At 46.9% G+C, this 15,296-nt stretch overlaps 1 protein-coding gene across 1 annotated transcript; it reads right to left on the bottom strand.

Annotated features, from left to right (window-relative positions):
• Positions 1 to 8,216: 8,216 nt before the first annotated feature.
• TAC1 (tachykinin precursor 1) lies at positions 8,217 to 14,978 on the bottom strand. The gene is made up of 6 exons (XM_056338743.1): positions 14,885 to 14,978; positions 14,002 to 14,139; positions 13,801 to 13,897; positions 13,149 to 13,172; positions 11,473 to 11,526; positions 8,217 to 8,842 (listed from the first exon to the last, which is right to left on the bottom strand). The coding sequence occupies exons 2-6, from the start codon at positions 14,122 to 14,124 to the stop codon at positions 8,793 to 8,795; spliced, it is 348 nt and encodes a 115-aa protein (XP_056194718.1). The 5' UTR covers positions 14,125 to 14,139; positions 14,885 to 14,978; the 3' UTR covers positions 8,217 to 8,792.
• Between the last annotated feature and the right edge of the window lie 318 nt (positions 14,979 to 15,296).

The raw sequence follows: 15,296 nt of genomic DNA on the forward strand, positions 1-15,296 counted from the left end.
TTGGTCCACTGGGCAGAGATTTCTATGTGGAGTGGTTTGAAATTATGTAAGATGTTTGAAACTGTGTTTAAAATCAAAGTAAAATGTAAATGCAGCCTATTTTACTTAAGAGAATATGGAGAGTCTCTTTGTGGAGGACCTTTGGTGTGAGAAACATCATTTGATGACAAGGTGATGCATATTTAACAGTCTTCACCAAGAATTAAAGAAAGCTTCTGGAAAACTAGGTTGCAGGAACAAGTGTTTGCTTTGCTGTGGAAGCTAATTCCTCAACGAGTGTTACAATTTTAATCAGATTCAGAGTTGGTATCAGTCAAGCTTGTTGCGTTTCTTCCCTCAGAACTGAGGTAAAATACGATTGTGGTTAAAAGTAAAATACCAAAATATTACAGGGAGACTCTACAGGGGTGGACTTTGTCTTTTGTTCTGACACAGACCTTATGTCAGATTCCTGTTAATATGTAAGAGAGAGAAATTGTGGAAGGAGGATTTAATGCAAGGTAAGCCTGTGTTTGAGCTGGTGATTCAAGTCTCCCCAGAGCAGAGTGGGGCTGAAGCGTGGTGGTGGCTGCTGCTTTCTGCAGCAAGGTGGGCTGTGTGTTCCTCAGCAGCTTCCCTAGGGCTCGGCGGGGCACCCGCGCCACGGCTGGCGTGGTTCCTTGTTTTGGAATTTTGGGGCCTGTTGGTTTTTTTTATTTACATATTAGATGTTTATGTATCTATATAGACTTGTAGTTGATGTAAAGTAAAGGCTGTGATTTGAGAAAAGTCTTGGAAAGTTTTGAATGAGCCTGCCTCTGGGTGCAGGTAATGCACAACATTTAAAAATTTTATTTAAATTTGGTAATTTAATTTTAATTTCATGCCTTATTTACGAAGCTTGGGGAAGGTGAGAAGGGGCTGAGGAGGCTGAAGCAGAGGTGGTGTGTGCTGCTGTGGTATAGCAGGTTGGTGGGGTGGCAGCTCGGGGGAGGTGAACGTGGACGGGGCGGGTGCTGCTCCCCGAGGCCCGGTCGTGGTGGGTCACCGCTGCTCTCGCCAGCGCCACTCCCCAGGTTGCCTCAAAACTCTTCCCGTGAGAGAAAACTAGCTAGGCGGGCAGTTCTTCCTGTGCTGTATGCACAGGTTTGGGTCTTTCAGGCGCCCTACGAGCGCCAACAGAAGGTGGCGGCGGTACCTGGGCCCACCCGGCGGGCCGGGGCCGGGGCGGGGGCCCGCTCCGCTCGGCAGCCTGGCGGCTGGGCCCTGGGCCGCGCCGAGGGAGCCAACGGGCGGGCACGTTTCCTCCAGCGGGCCAGAAACTATGTCCCGAGTTTGGGTTCGGATCGCGAGGTTGCTTTGAGGGATGATTTTTTAAATTCGTTTTTTTTCTAGCCGGCAGATGGCAGGCGCCGTCAGCGTGTCCCTGCAAACGCGCTCGTCGCGCCTGGGGGAGGCTGCTCTCGGCCCTCGTACTGGTAGCCTGTGCCTTCACGCACACCTGCCGCTGGGATTTGTGCATGAGCATCGTGGAGAGGAATGTAAGATGTACTAGGGATAGAGCCAAGCAGAAAAGAAAAACCTTTAGCTGATCTTGCTCACAAGATGCTGTGCAGAGCTGCTCGTGCTGGCGCTGCCGGTGGGAAGGCAGCAAAGAGCCGTGTGTGCTGGCAGCGGAGGCAGCCAGGATGCCATTCGCAAGTAACTGAAAGCCAGTTATGACATTAAAAATTAGAAATGTGAGTTAGAAGAGGTGTACAATGCCAGTTCTAGGCAAGATGAAAGATAATACCGGCATGGGGAATGAGGAATGTCAATTTTGCCTCTGAAATTGTTAGGGGTTATTTTGGTTTTTTCCCCTATTTTTGTCATGGTTAACATGTGGATTGCAGGACTGCAGACAGTCATAAGAGAGAACACTATTATGAGGCCTGCTGGGAAGTTTTGCAGGTGCACATCAGAAAGGCCTAGGGCCGTGCCTCTGCTTTTTTCTCAAAATAGCAATTTTTGTATATATATATACACATGCATTATAAAAATGCAGTACATTTGGAAAGATTTCCTATTTATGTAAACGGCCAATCCAGTTGTTTTATGAGCTCTGTGTGATGAGCAGCAGCAGACTGCATATACCTGAGCAACTAGACCCAAACCCCGTCAGGGAACAACATCCCCTGTCCACCATCAGTGGTATAACGGCAACATATAGCTGGCTGGCTGATCTGACAAACAGGAAAGGTCCTCTGCCTTTTGGGTTTGGGGTTTTTTTTGGGGGGGTTGCTTTGGTTTTGTTTTTTGGTACCAGTTTGGAGGAGAGGGGGATGGTTGTGGTACCAGGTGCTTAATTGAGGAATTTTCACTAAGGAGAAGATAGAGTAATTGGGCCCAGTCAAAGTAGTCCTTTAGGGAATTACAATCCCAGGTACATAAAATTACTGGAACTGACCTCAATTCCTACACTATAATCATCTTGCAGAGGCCAAGAGGAGAGTCAGAATGCTCTAGTTGCAAAATCAGCCTCAATTTCTGTCACTATCATGGACAGAATTAGTTGTCTATATTAATAAATTGCATTACTTAACATCTCTCACCACTGCTTCTGAAGACTGCTCTTCACACCTGGGGCAAAATGTATATTAATACAAATTACTTTTGATTAAAAACCATTATTATTTTAGCACAAAAAGGAAGGGGGTGGTAGAAAGGAACATTCTCTTTTTAAATATTTAAATACTTATTATACCAAAGTGATAAAAATTACTGGCTGACTGACAATTTTCTAATAATAGCTTAAAAATGCAAATAGAGCTATTATCCCAATTGACACTAATTGGAACTCCTTTGGCAGCCTGGGAGGGCAGGGCAGGAAGGTTTGATTGTTTCCTCCAGCTGAAGTCGGGTTGGAAAGGGAGCATGGAGAAGATGTGCCATGAATAAACAGATTGCCATCTGTGGACGTCAGAATTGTTATATTTCAAGTGCTGTCTTCTGCCCATGTGCGATTTTGGTGAGGTTTGCTGATGCCCTGGGCTGGTCTCGCTCATGGCTGTGCAGCGCAGGCTTTGCCCAGGCTGAGCTGGTTCTATGGCAATCCAAGCTGCAAATGCTCAGGTCCTACAAAAGAGCTATGATGTCTTTTGTGAATTATAAAAATGCACTGCCTTAAAATTCACTGAACTATAAAAAAATTTGAAACGCAGTCTTAATGTAGCCACACTATGTGTATTTCCTTCAGTAATTAATGTATATCTTCTTCAAGCAAGATTTGCTTCCAGAGGGTATTGCTTGAATTTTAATGCTTTGGTACACAGACTTTCAGTGTGCCTATTGTTTTCTGACTGCTATAACTGAAAATAAAAAGCATTTCTATGCGACAAAATTGAATGTTTGTGATTAAAGGTGTTCTTCTGTTGCTCAGTTAGGTGTTTTCAATGCAAACTAGTTCCTGTAGAGAACAAAAGTATATTGACATATATTGGTGCAAGTATGCCTTTCAACTCTGCTACATCTCTGCTTCTGAAATAACAATGTAAGCAATGAAAAAAAAAAAAGCCTTTTTTTTTTTCCTTATTTGCCAGAAATTTTCGTAACAGTCAACCTTATCCTTTAAAATTTCCTAAGTTTCTTTGCACTTAGGTAGCACCTCGCAGAAGTGGCCTGTTAGGTACAGGGTGTGCGTTGCCTTTCTAGTTCAGCCCCTGTTGTTACCCCTGGCTGAGCCACCTCACCCTGCTGGGCTTCTTTCTCCAGGTATCTGGGGGAGCATGAAGCACCGTGACAGACAAACTGTTTGGTTTTTAAACAGTGTTCACATTTCATTTCTTCTAAATGCAGTAAGTGGTGATATTGTTTAATTTGGAGATGGACACAGAAAACAAGAAGTGATGTTTGTTGCACACACTCTGCCTAACTCTCTTTAAAAAGTTTCTGAGCTGATGAGCTGCTGTTTTATTCTGACAGAAACCAGATATCTATTGAAGATGGAGCAGTGATAATTTTTAATGAATATCGTAATGAATTTCATACAGCCCAGATGCCCCTCCTCTTGACAAATGTTTCAGCCTATGCTTTTTCAAAAACATAGGCTGAAAATTAAGGGAATAATGTGAGGAAGGTCTGTCTTCCCTGAAAGAAGTAGATGGGTTTGAGGACGTTTGTACACTTAATAATGGGGGGGGGGATAATTAAAAAAATCCCTACTCTTCCAGGAATGACTATTTTATATGAAGGGAAATGAGCCACTTTGTAGGTAGCGTGAGGACACAGAGCTGTACCCGGAATTGCAGGCGGCTGCATCCAGACACAGTACAACCAGGGAAGGAGCCTCTCTGTGCTCTCATCCTGCCACTCTGGGAAATGTTCATCAATGCAGTCTGTGATATTGTGGCTAAGGGAACTGTTCAGGCTTGTCAGGAAAAAAACTTGGTCATTACCGAACTTTGCATTGGGACTTGCTTGGTTAGATAACTGAAGGAGTTATCTAAGCTTTAAGAAGGTACAGGGACAAAGTCTGCATTTAAATAATGGCTCTTGCTAGTTCGGAAGGAGCTGCTGCTGGTGTCCTCTGAATAAACAGCATTTTTAAGAATCGCTTTAATAATTGAAAAAAAAAAAAAACCACAACCAAAAAACCTCTTGATGTTATTCTGCTCTAGCTAATGATGGCTAGGGGCTAGGTTCCCTCCGAAGATCTCCATGCCCAGATGTTTCCAGATTCTTCCTTTTCATTTGGTTAGGACCATACTGAAAAATACCAGCCTCCTGATGTGAACACAGTGAAGGACTTGCTTGTAGCAGCTGAGTGTGCAAGTGCTGCAGGGCCTGGGCTCTCCTGGTGAGGCACATATGGGGGGCCAGACCCCTCTCTCAGCCCCCAGTTCACCGGGAGGCTATGTGTGCAATGGCTCTGGTTCCCCATGGTAAGTTTGGCTGCATTTGCACCATGGAGGACAAATCTCCAGGCAAAAGCAGAGAGATGGAGATGATGGATGGAGCTGATGGTCCTCTGGATCATGTTTGGGCAAGGTAGGCTGCTGACAGCCTGACTTTGGCATCCCCTGTCTGGGGGAAGGGGAGTGCCAGTGTGTATGGGGGAGACAGTGCCTACCAGAAGGGCAGCCAGCTGTCACAATGCAGAGGAATGATGTATTTCTGGGGGAAAAGATAAAAAAGGGGGCAGAGCATGTTGGAGGTGGGCTGTGGTATCAAACTGCCTGTAGCATGTGCCCAGTGGGGGCAATTGCCAGCATCACTCTGGGTTTACTCTCTGTGCTGATTTCCTAGAAAGACTTCTATTGCTTTATTTAGGGCTCACTTGCACTTTGCTGACAGATGCCCTTTGCTGCAGTGTTATCGATTAGCTTATGCAGCCTAAGGGATGTCAGACTGTTGCCATCAAAAAGGAGCTAAGTCTGTGTCACGGTTGTGGCTGGCTGTTGCAGAGATGGCAGGGGATTTAGTGAAAGCCTGCGGTGGAGCTGGAGAGCTGGCACTATCCCACAATCCAAGGCATGAGTGGGCTAGGGCTGCAAGCAATGCTATCCAACACCAAAAAAAAAAGTGTTTAAAAGCTGAAGCAGCCTCAAAAGGAAGATTAAAGACCACAGAAATTATTTAAAAGTCCCTTTGAAGTACTCAATAATGTATAGACTGTATTGCTTACTACTAAAGGCTGAAAAAAGATGTAAGAATAGGTATTCCTGTTTGACTCTTCAGGATCCCAGGATGCCTGTGGGTACAAACGTTTGGGCTAGGAGGGTGGTGGGAGCGAGCCCATAGTGGGGACAGGCGGCTGCTGGGCTCCATGTCTGCCTCAGGACCCGCTGGGTGGGCATGGCCCTGCAGCCCTGACATGGCATGGCCAAACAGTCCCTGCCGGTGCTGAAAACAAGACAGGGCATCTTCTGTGGTGGTGTTGGAGTCAACTGGAACATCTCAGGCTGCGCCTTTTGCTCTGTGTTTCATTTATTTCTAGCTTGGAATGTATGTCTATACAAACATAAAAATCAATGCCAATTTTAATCTTATCAGTCAATGCACAAATCTGACATCATTTTGCCACCAGAAATTAAAACTGATTGTTTCAAATGCCAAATTAAAACTACTCATCAGACATCCATGTAACTGTGCAGGGGCAATGTGCACTCACAGCCCAGAAAGCCAACTTTACCCTGGGCCACATCAAAGGAGCGTGGCCAGCAGGTCAGTGGAGGTGGTTCTGCCCCCATACTCCGTGCCGGTGGGGCCCCACCTGCAGCGCTGCACCCAGCTCTGGGTCCCCAGCACAGGGAAGACACGGACCTGTAGGAGCGGGTCCAGAGGAGGGCCATGGAGATGATCAGAGGGCTGGAGCACCTCTCCTGTGAGGACAGGCTGAGAGAATTTGGTTTGGTCAGCCTGGAGAGGAGAAGGCTCCAGGGACACCTTCTAGCAGCCTTTCAATATGTAATGGATTATAAAACAGCCTGGGGCTTTTTACCAGGGCCTGTAGAGACAGAACAAGAATTACGCCTTTTGAACTGAAGGAGGGTAGATTTAGACTGGATATAAGGAAGCCTCCTTCCACACCTCACTACAATGAGGGTGGTGAGACCCTGGAACCGGTTTGCCCATGGGATGTTGTGGATGCCCCATCCCTGGAAGTGTTCAAGGTCAGGTTGGATGGGGCTTTGAAAAACCTGATTTAGGAAAGATGTCCCTACCCATGGCAGGGGGGCTTGAACTAGATGTTCTTTAAAGGTGCCTTCCAGCCCAAACCATTATATGATTCTATGGTTTTGCCAGAAAATTTAGCCCCAGCCCTTTGCTGGATTCCGTTAACTAGTCTCTGGTAGTGATCTAAAACTATTAATGAATTAAATAATATCTAACTAAAATATGCATGAATAACTATTATGTGCTGTCCTCCAAACACTTAAAGCCCACTCTGTTTTGCGTGGAGTTCTCTAGATGCAAATACGTTTGCAGTGGTTCCTCCTGCAGGGAGGTTTGTGAGATGCACAGGCTGCAGAGCGAGCAGCGGGGCTTTTTCTTTCCTCTCCGTGTCTCACAATTCAGCACGCACAGGCCATGAGCTCTGGGAGCACCGTGGGCCTCCAGGCTCGGAGAACAGTGCTTTAAAGCTTTTTCTTTCTTTTTACCCTTCATTGAGCATTATTCAACCTGCATTTCCGCAGTCCTTTAGCCATGCTGTTACCCAGCAGTCAGCTTCCCCCCCTCATTGAGCTCAGTGGGAGCTCATACAGAAGTTTATTAGTCTGAAAATTACCCCTGGCAAGGCGAAGAGCTGGCAGAAAGCCAGCGCAACTGCTGTGTCTCACACAAACGTTGGTCCCTGTCGCAAGTCTGCCTCGGTTTTCCCACCCTATAGCCCCCCAACCTTGCTAGAGCCAGCTCCTACTTATTTAGAAGTGGGGTCTTAGGTTTAGGTGGTGCTTAGGCTCAGGTGCTGGAGGGAGGTCCTATGCCCACCCGCTCTTAATGGATGCAGTTGTGGAGATGCCTCAGGTAAACTTGAAAATGGAGGTTGCTGAGTTCACTTCCAAAACGGAAAACCACCAGCAGTTAATCGCTTTGTATCACTCACTTTGAGATCTGGTTTGTATACGCTGGCTGTTTTCGCTGCTGATTCATCTGTGATGAAAGTTCATACGATAGCATCAAACAGAGAAGTATAGCCTTTAGCAGGTGGAGACAGTATAGATCTCCAGATGCCCTGGCATCTGGTGAGGTGTATGCAGCATTTTGGAACTGTCCTGAAAATACAATAACCAGACATTTTAATTAAAAAGATACTTGCACTCACATTTTTTTCTCTTGTATTACCTGGATTCAAGCCAACAGGTGCTTCTATTGTGAATCTGAGGGCTAGGATTTATTGAAAGCTTGGCTTTAAAGTAATAAACCTGCAATAGTGGATGAATTCCTCAGCAAATTAGTCTGCTTGGAGCTGGGCCGTACATAGGGGCCTTTTGATTCAGCCAACGAGCTTTTTGATTTCCATCAGGTTTAGGCTGGATGGCACCTTGAGTGACCCAGAGCAATGCCAGGAATGCCCATCTCCCGTAGCAAATCCCCCAAATGTTCGCCAGACCCTCACCAGGAGGCTCACAGACTCCCTGTGGAAGGAAGTCATTAATTTGATATTTCTTTCCAGTTTCAGACCACTGTTGCTTGTATCCAAGTCTCATTCCAGACCAACGTGGGAAATAACTCCATCACTATCAGCAAAGAAAGTATGTTGCAAAATCCCCAGAGTGGTTTTTATTTAAAATGTTACTATCATAAAATTCCAGGCTATGAAATGAAGACCTTGGATTCCCATTTAAACCTTACCCACCACCCTTCTTAAAATATATAGATACGTAGTCACAAAACATAAAACATGCTGCAATGATACAAATATATTTTTTGATATGGAAATTACAGTACATTATAAACCATGAAAACAAATTGAGGCACTAGACTGTACATCAGCTCTGTTCTGCACTGGCTGTGAAGCTGATAGACTCGCTTTCGATGAACAGAATATTTTCTTTGTTTAGTGAACATAACCTTATGGGTCATATCAAATGATGTGCTTTGTTGTGAGACATCACCAGGGTTGCTGGTCCTTTCAGAACCACAACGCACCTACACAATGTGTACCACTGCCACACTATGAAAAATAATCATTTTATTTTGTACAACTCAAACAAAAAAACCCCCATCGGTTATTATTAAATAAATAACTATTCCATACAGTGGTTAGTTTATATTACACTGCATTGCCCCGTAGAACAAATGAAGTTTATTAAATAATGCACAGGAATGTCTCATTTACGCCTCCGTTCATAATTCTGTGCTATGCTCCTTTCAGAGGATCCTGCAAAAAACAAAGGAGAATGAAACACATGGTGCAACCTTGCGTAAACCCCAGCGAGCACAGGGAAGCATCAGGCACCTGCAGCCTGCTGGGTCACCACTGGACTCCATCGGCATGTTTGCAGCCGAGGTGAGGGCTCCCTGCCCAGCCCTGAGCTGCTGGGGCTCAAAAACAAACAAAAAAAATTTGGTTTTACCTCTCAGCCTACACTGCCCTCCAGGAGGCTGAAGGTCTGAGCAGTGCTTTCTACCTCTTGTCTATTGAGCTGCCGAAAGTACCATTAACGCAGAGCCTTTTTAGCTCCCAGTAATCCATTTAACTGATGGGATCGGAGCACGCAGATCGGTATGTGGGTAGAGGCTTTCTGCATCGACGACATGTCCACCTTCTGTCCTGCACAGTCAGCTCTTCGCCAGGTTTGAACCCTCCCCGTCCCCAGGCTGTGCACACAGGGATACCTTTCGCCAAAATCTGCAGCAGGAGCTAAGCAAACCTCAGACTGCTCTGTGGATCAACTGCAGCGTAAAATAGTCTCCGGTAACATATTTGGCATTTAGTAGCTCTTACTCTTAAAATGAAGGGGAAACCCAGAAAGCCCTGCCGGGGCAGAGCCTGACCGTAGGGTGCTGTAGCTGGTCACCAGAGTCATCTTTGCTTCCATCCCAAAGGGAGGACTGTTTCCATAGAGCATTTGCGTGCCTGACTATTGCGTGCAAACACACAGCTAGTTTGGGGGGATTCAGCACCGCATCCTACAGGGAGCTGGCATTTTGGATCAGTGGCAGTTTAAAATCAATAAGACTTCAATTCTCTCCAGGCTAAATGCAAAATGAGTCAAGCTTTCTTTCTCAGTGTGGATCATTACAGTATCTTTACTGTACAGGTGACTTTTCTAGCTTCTACCTGAAGCATTCATCCAACAGACTGCACAGCCTGGGGGTCAGTGTCAGACCCCAGCTCATCAAACCAGAGACGGAGACACCAGCATCCCCGCATCCCGCCTTCTCACAGGCGGCTTTAACTCAGCACCGTGCTCACACCCAGCAGCGGGGCAGTGTGAGCTCCTGCACGTTGCCAGGGGACGTAGGGGCTTTCTGCAGAACAAGAAAACCAGGGCACCAAGGCACACGGCACCAAGACACGGTCCTGCCCCATTAAATATCATTCAGTAGGGAGAAGTAAGGACAGTCCTAGCACATATTCCTGATCTCGCTTTGATTACACAGTCCTTAGGACCTATCTTCTCCTCCAGAGGAGGAGAAACTTCTTCATTTTCTCCTCAGGGAATGAGGCAGAAAAGCAGTCAATTCTAGGTTTACCTGTCAGGCAGATATGACATAGCCCAAGAGGGTAAAACTTCCTTATTCTCCTGTTACAAATACCACATAACAGTATCCTGACTGTACCAGCAATTTTGAAATTAGAGCAATAAAATCTTTGCCTTTTTTAAACATCCACTGTATTTTACGTTCTCATGTTAATGTAAAAGTAATCCCAGTGGAAGCCAAACCCAATTTATTACTTCCAGGCTATTTACTTTTGTGATAGCAGATATATTTACAGGTATTATGCATTTAATAGCTGTTGCCACCACAGATAAAATTGTACAGAATTATTCATGATACATAGCAATTTGCAAAATGATGCAGAGAGCAATATTACTAGTCTGAACAGGGTTTAATTGAAAATAAAAGTTACTGACAACCATAATTGCAGAATATAGATCACAGCGTGTATCCACATAATATAGAGGTGTCAGCTAGTAATTTAACTTTTATCATCCATTTAACAAAACAGTGAGAAGTATTTCAGAGACATGAAAAACATATTAGGTTTTTTATTTTGTTAATTCCTATTCTGGGGAATTAACTAACACTTTATGGTTCACAGTGAGGGATTTCTTCAGTATGGCCCTATGGCATGGGAAAGGCAAAGCTCCGGGCAGCCTGCAGTTACCCGTAGGGGCTGTGCACATATGGGAAGAGGATTCTGCACTATATTGATGCTATGGGAAAATAACACAAATTCACAGTATCAGTTCAAAGCTTAAAATGCTTGTTGCCTTTTTTTTTTTTTTTTTTTTTAGGTAAAATGAAAAGATGGAAGAGGCCAGGAATGTTTAACAGCTTGACCTGCAGAATGAGGTGGTGTTAATGGCAGATCTCTGCTCTTCTACCTTCTGCTCCAAGTCTGAGGAATAATGATCTCCAGAGACAACGAGGATATGCCTTTACCTGGCAAGATCTGGATTTGGATCACAAGTTTAGATGAGCTTTACGTTTTCAGCCTCTGAATTTTTCCTGATGCTTCAGTAAAATTCTGCTTTTTCTTGTATTAGCACTTGGGACCGGCAGGGCATGCTGCTGGCAAGGACAGGGCAGTAAGGAAAGCGCCCTGGGGACTTCCATGTGACCTTGCCTGCAGCTCAGACCACCCTGATCATCTCAAGCATTGGAGTGAAGCAGACCCTGAAACACCTTGGTTAACAAAGAAAATCCTGATCCTTTTTCAGAGAACTCTGGGTCTGCACTACATAAAGACTGCATCTTCCATCCGCTTGGAGAGAAGAAAGAGGCAACAGAATGAGGAGGCTGTATGTCACCAAATACCAGATTTAGTCATATACATACCAGAATTTAAAGATCTTTTGCCCATAAGTCCAACAAAGGAGTCTGTTTTATGCCCTGAAAAAATATATTTGGGAGTGTTTTAGTACATTTTAAATAGGCAGGCTTTTAAGATAACGTATTCTCACGAGGGAGGAGGACATGGGCTCCAAAACTGTTCATCTGTTCACTCTCAGACAATGGAGAAAGAACATCAGTCTGACTACTCAGACTACACAGGCTAGACCAAGGCACAAGCCAGTTAGGTGGACATCTTCTCATTAACTCTGATAGAATTTTGGTTTAGTTTAGTGGAGGTTTTTCAAGTATAAAGGAAAAACAATGACTGATAACTGATTCTTATTCCTCTCCCAGTACAATTCCTATTGATTTGAGCAACAGCACAAGAAGGCAGTGGCTTGGTATAGCCTGCATCTCTGTGATGCACCTCTTCTACTTGTTTTTTTCTGTAATGTGGAAGAAGAATCTTCCTTGCAGATCAGGCAGAGCCCTTATTGGAGAGGAAGCCAATGGGACTCTTGTCTGGACACGTCTGAGCTAGACAGTCTGGCTCTATTTTTGGAACATTTATAAGTTCAGATATTACCTTCCTGTCCCACTAGTGCTCCTCAAGGCACTGGATGTGTAGAGGATAAATTACCCCAAGTTTTGGCCTACAGCACGTATCAGGTATAGTTGTAGCTATAGTTTCAGATAAGGAACGAAAAGGAGCCATTCTTTCTCTAAGGTGACTTTTGAGGCAAACTTAGAAATTTCTCTTTGGAAAGAATTTTGCTTAGCCAATTCATCTATAAAGGAAGAAAAATGATCCTCAGACCTCACAGGTATTAATTCAAGCTGAAGCATTTTCAGAAAGCTATTATTTTTTACTTTAGTCAGCAGGTGATTTGGCACAATCCTTGTATCAGACTCTTTAACTGGTCTTCCAATACGTAATTCTAGTGATAAAATCTTGTGGCTAACAGAACACCGGGACAGTTATTGACCTTTGTGGAGGTCTCAAAGAATACAAGATCAGTTTTACTTATTAAAAGCCTTCTGGCTCCTGTCTAAGCATCTTCAGATAAATTCAGAGGATAAAACTATCACTGTGCAGAACAAGGTAACACCATATTGCTCGTACTATCTCCCAGTTGGTGTTACACAGAAGCTAAGCAAAGCACACTTATTAATTGGGCAAGATATACCTGTTTATATGGCAGCACACCATCAGCCAGCCCCTGCTGTCAGCGGGGCTCTGATTCCCACTCGGATAAAACAAGAGCACAGATACAGCATCTTGCATGCAATCACATGGACTCTCCGGTAGAATTGTTCTCAGGGATTTGGGAATTCACTGTTCTAATTTCCCAGATTTTGTCATCTTAATTGCTCCTCTCCAATTCTGGCAGTAAGCCTGCCTTGCCTATGAGAAAGGCTTACAGAATCCCCCCCTGGGGAAATAAGAGAGAGCTGTAACATCCACACATTACCGTGGATTGAAATCTCAAAGGTTCTGGCAGCTCAGATGAGGTACCAGCTCACAGCTGCACCGAGGGGTTTCAATTCTTTAACAGAACATTTCTCCACCACCAGTGCTGCCAGTCCTTAGCTGAACCCAGTCACCTTCTAACTAATCCCCTCAAATACACTGTTCCCCATGTGAACATCTTCTAATAATTACTTAAAATGTAACTTACTTTTGTGAGAGATCTGGCCGTATCCTGATTGGAAGAAGAAAAAAAAAAGAAAAAAGTTGTTGAAAAATTATTGGCATGTACACACGATGCTACTGCAATGCTTTGAAGAATCAAATACAGAAACTACTCTACACATATTCCAGTTCAGGGAAATTAAGGTGATCATTTATAACTGCATCTCTCTTTGAAGAGACTACAAAGAGTTGTTTTAGCTAAACCCACACAATTTAGATCTGGGTAGCTCTGATTTCTCAGGTCAGTTCTAGGATCAGTAAGCACACAGAAAACACGGCAGTAACCATATACACAACCAATTTCCACACTCGGGCAATTCAGCAGCACAGATGCTGACCCGTCAGTTATTGTGATACTGCTTGTTGGTATTTATGTGCTGTGGTCAAGTGTGCACTTGGCACTTTAGTGGGAAGCCTGCTCTTTACCAATCGGTGAGTTATCTGATACTAAACTAAAAAAAAATAATTTTAAAAAGCCAAACAAACCCCAACCCAAAGCCAAACAACCCACATGTCAACTTCTGAGAAAGGTCTAACGCGTTAAACCCAGGTGACAGCCGCCGTGAAGCTCCGAGCGGCACCGGGAGGAGCGGCAGGTGGAGGGGAATGAGAGGGAGCCAGCCCCCCGCCCCGCTCACCGGCTTCCCGCTTGCCCATGAGGCCGAAGAACTGCTGGGGCCGGGGTCTCCGCGCCATCCTCTGCAGGAAATGCTCCAGGGGCAGCGGCAGCTCCTCCTGCGGGGCGACAGCGGGCGGCGCTCAGCGCGGACCCCCCGCCCGACACCGCCCCCCGCAGCGCCGCGGGGTCGCCGGGCGGAGCAGCGGCCGCCGGGACTCACCTTCACCTGGTCGCCGTCCGACCAGTCGGACCAGTAGCTGAGGTCGTCGGTGTTGCCCATCTCCTCAGCCAGCGCCTGCGCCGAGGCCAGGAGGAGCACGGCGAAAGCCAGCGGGAGTCTCATCGCCGCCTCGACGTCCTGCGGGGGCGGCGGGTGATGCACCGGGGCGGCGGCGGGGCGAGCGGCCGCGGGCACCCCTGGCCGTGCATACACACGGCCCTGCGCACCCCCGCCCCCCGGGCACACCTGGGTGCACGCGCCCTCGCACATACAGATGTACACGGACCTCGTTATGCGCCCCAAATCCCCCTTGAGTGCTACATACACCTCTGGGTGACACACGTGCCCCCCACATATGGACCGGTATGCAGCCAGATGTACCCACCAGCACACAGATGGACACGCACATCCACACAGGTACATGCATAAGCACAGCCTCACACGCAGGTATACCCACACCTTCCCACGTACACACACACAAGCAGATACATCCCCCTCACATACATATCCAGGTACATACACATCTAGTTATAAACTCACACAGACTGCTAGACATACCTTAGATGCACACACCTATGTAGAGATACGGCTCTCCACATACACAGACACGCGTGTCTAGAGGTACACACGCATCCCTTCACACGTCCAGATACACACGCCGGGACGGGCACAAAAGCACGCTTGCACATACAGAGACACACACGTGCGGACACACAAGCGTGTATGGGCACCCCCCGCATGGTGCACACTCACCTAGACGCCCCCCCGCACACCCATATAGGCAGGCACACGGAAGTACACGCGCACACAGCCCCACAAACATACAAACAAGCGCATCCCCACACGCCTAGGCACGGACGGACAGGCTCCCGGAGGCACGCACCGTCTGCACCGGGGAGGGCGGGCGCTGCTCGCCGTGCGCATTGGCCGTCCGCGGGAGCGCTCCCCACTTTATATACCTGGAGACGGGGAGGGCCGAGGCAGCCTCATTTGCCTAAATGCAATTACCCCCGGTTTTATCGTGCCAGCCCCGTGCCAGCCCCCGCCCCGACGAGTAGCCCCCGCCCTCCTCTCCCGCTCCCGCGGCGCCTGCCGGAGGTGCCCGGGGCCGGGCGGCGGGGGGCGGCCGGCGGCTCCCCGCTCTCTCCCGCTGCAGCCCCGGGGCCGCCCCGTCCCGCCCGCGGCCGAGGCGCGTACCCCGGCGACGGGTGCGGGTAACGGGTGCGGATGCGGATGCAAGGGTACAGATGCCGCTTCTCGCTTCTCCCCCAGCTCACCGCGCCCGCACCGAAGGG

The sequence above is a fragment of the Falco biarmicus genome, chromosome 4 (genome assembly GCF_023638135.1).
Source record: "Falco biarmicus isolate bFalBia1 chromosome 4, bFalBia1.pri, whole genome shotgun sequence".
Classification (NCBI taxonomy): Eukaryota; Metazoa; Chordata; class Aves; order Falconiformes; family Falconidae; genus Falco; species Falco biarmicus.

What these genes read in the sequence shown, in the direction of transcription:
- TAC1 (XM_056338743.1), bottom strand. Translation starts at nt 14,124, where the DNA reads ATGAGACTCCCGCTGGCTTTCGCCGTGCTCCTCCTGGCCTCGGCGCAG. An exon ending in CATGGGCAAGCGGGAAGCCG is followed by an intron (nt 13,173 to 13,800) that starts GTGAGCGGGGCG and finishes TCTTCCAATCAG; the next exon opens with GATACGGCCAGATCTCTCAC. An exon ending in CGGCCAGATCTCTCACAAAA is followed by an intron (nt 11,527 to 13,148) that starts GTAAGTTACATT and finishes ATATTTTTTCAG; the next exon opens with GGCATAAAACAGACTCCTTT.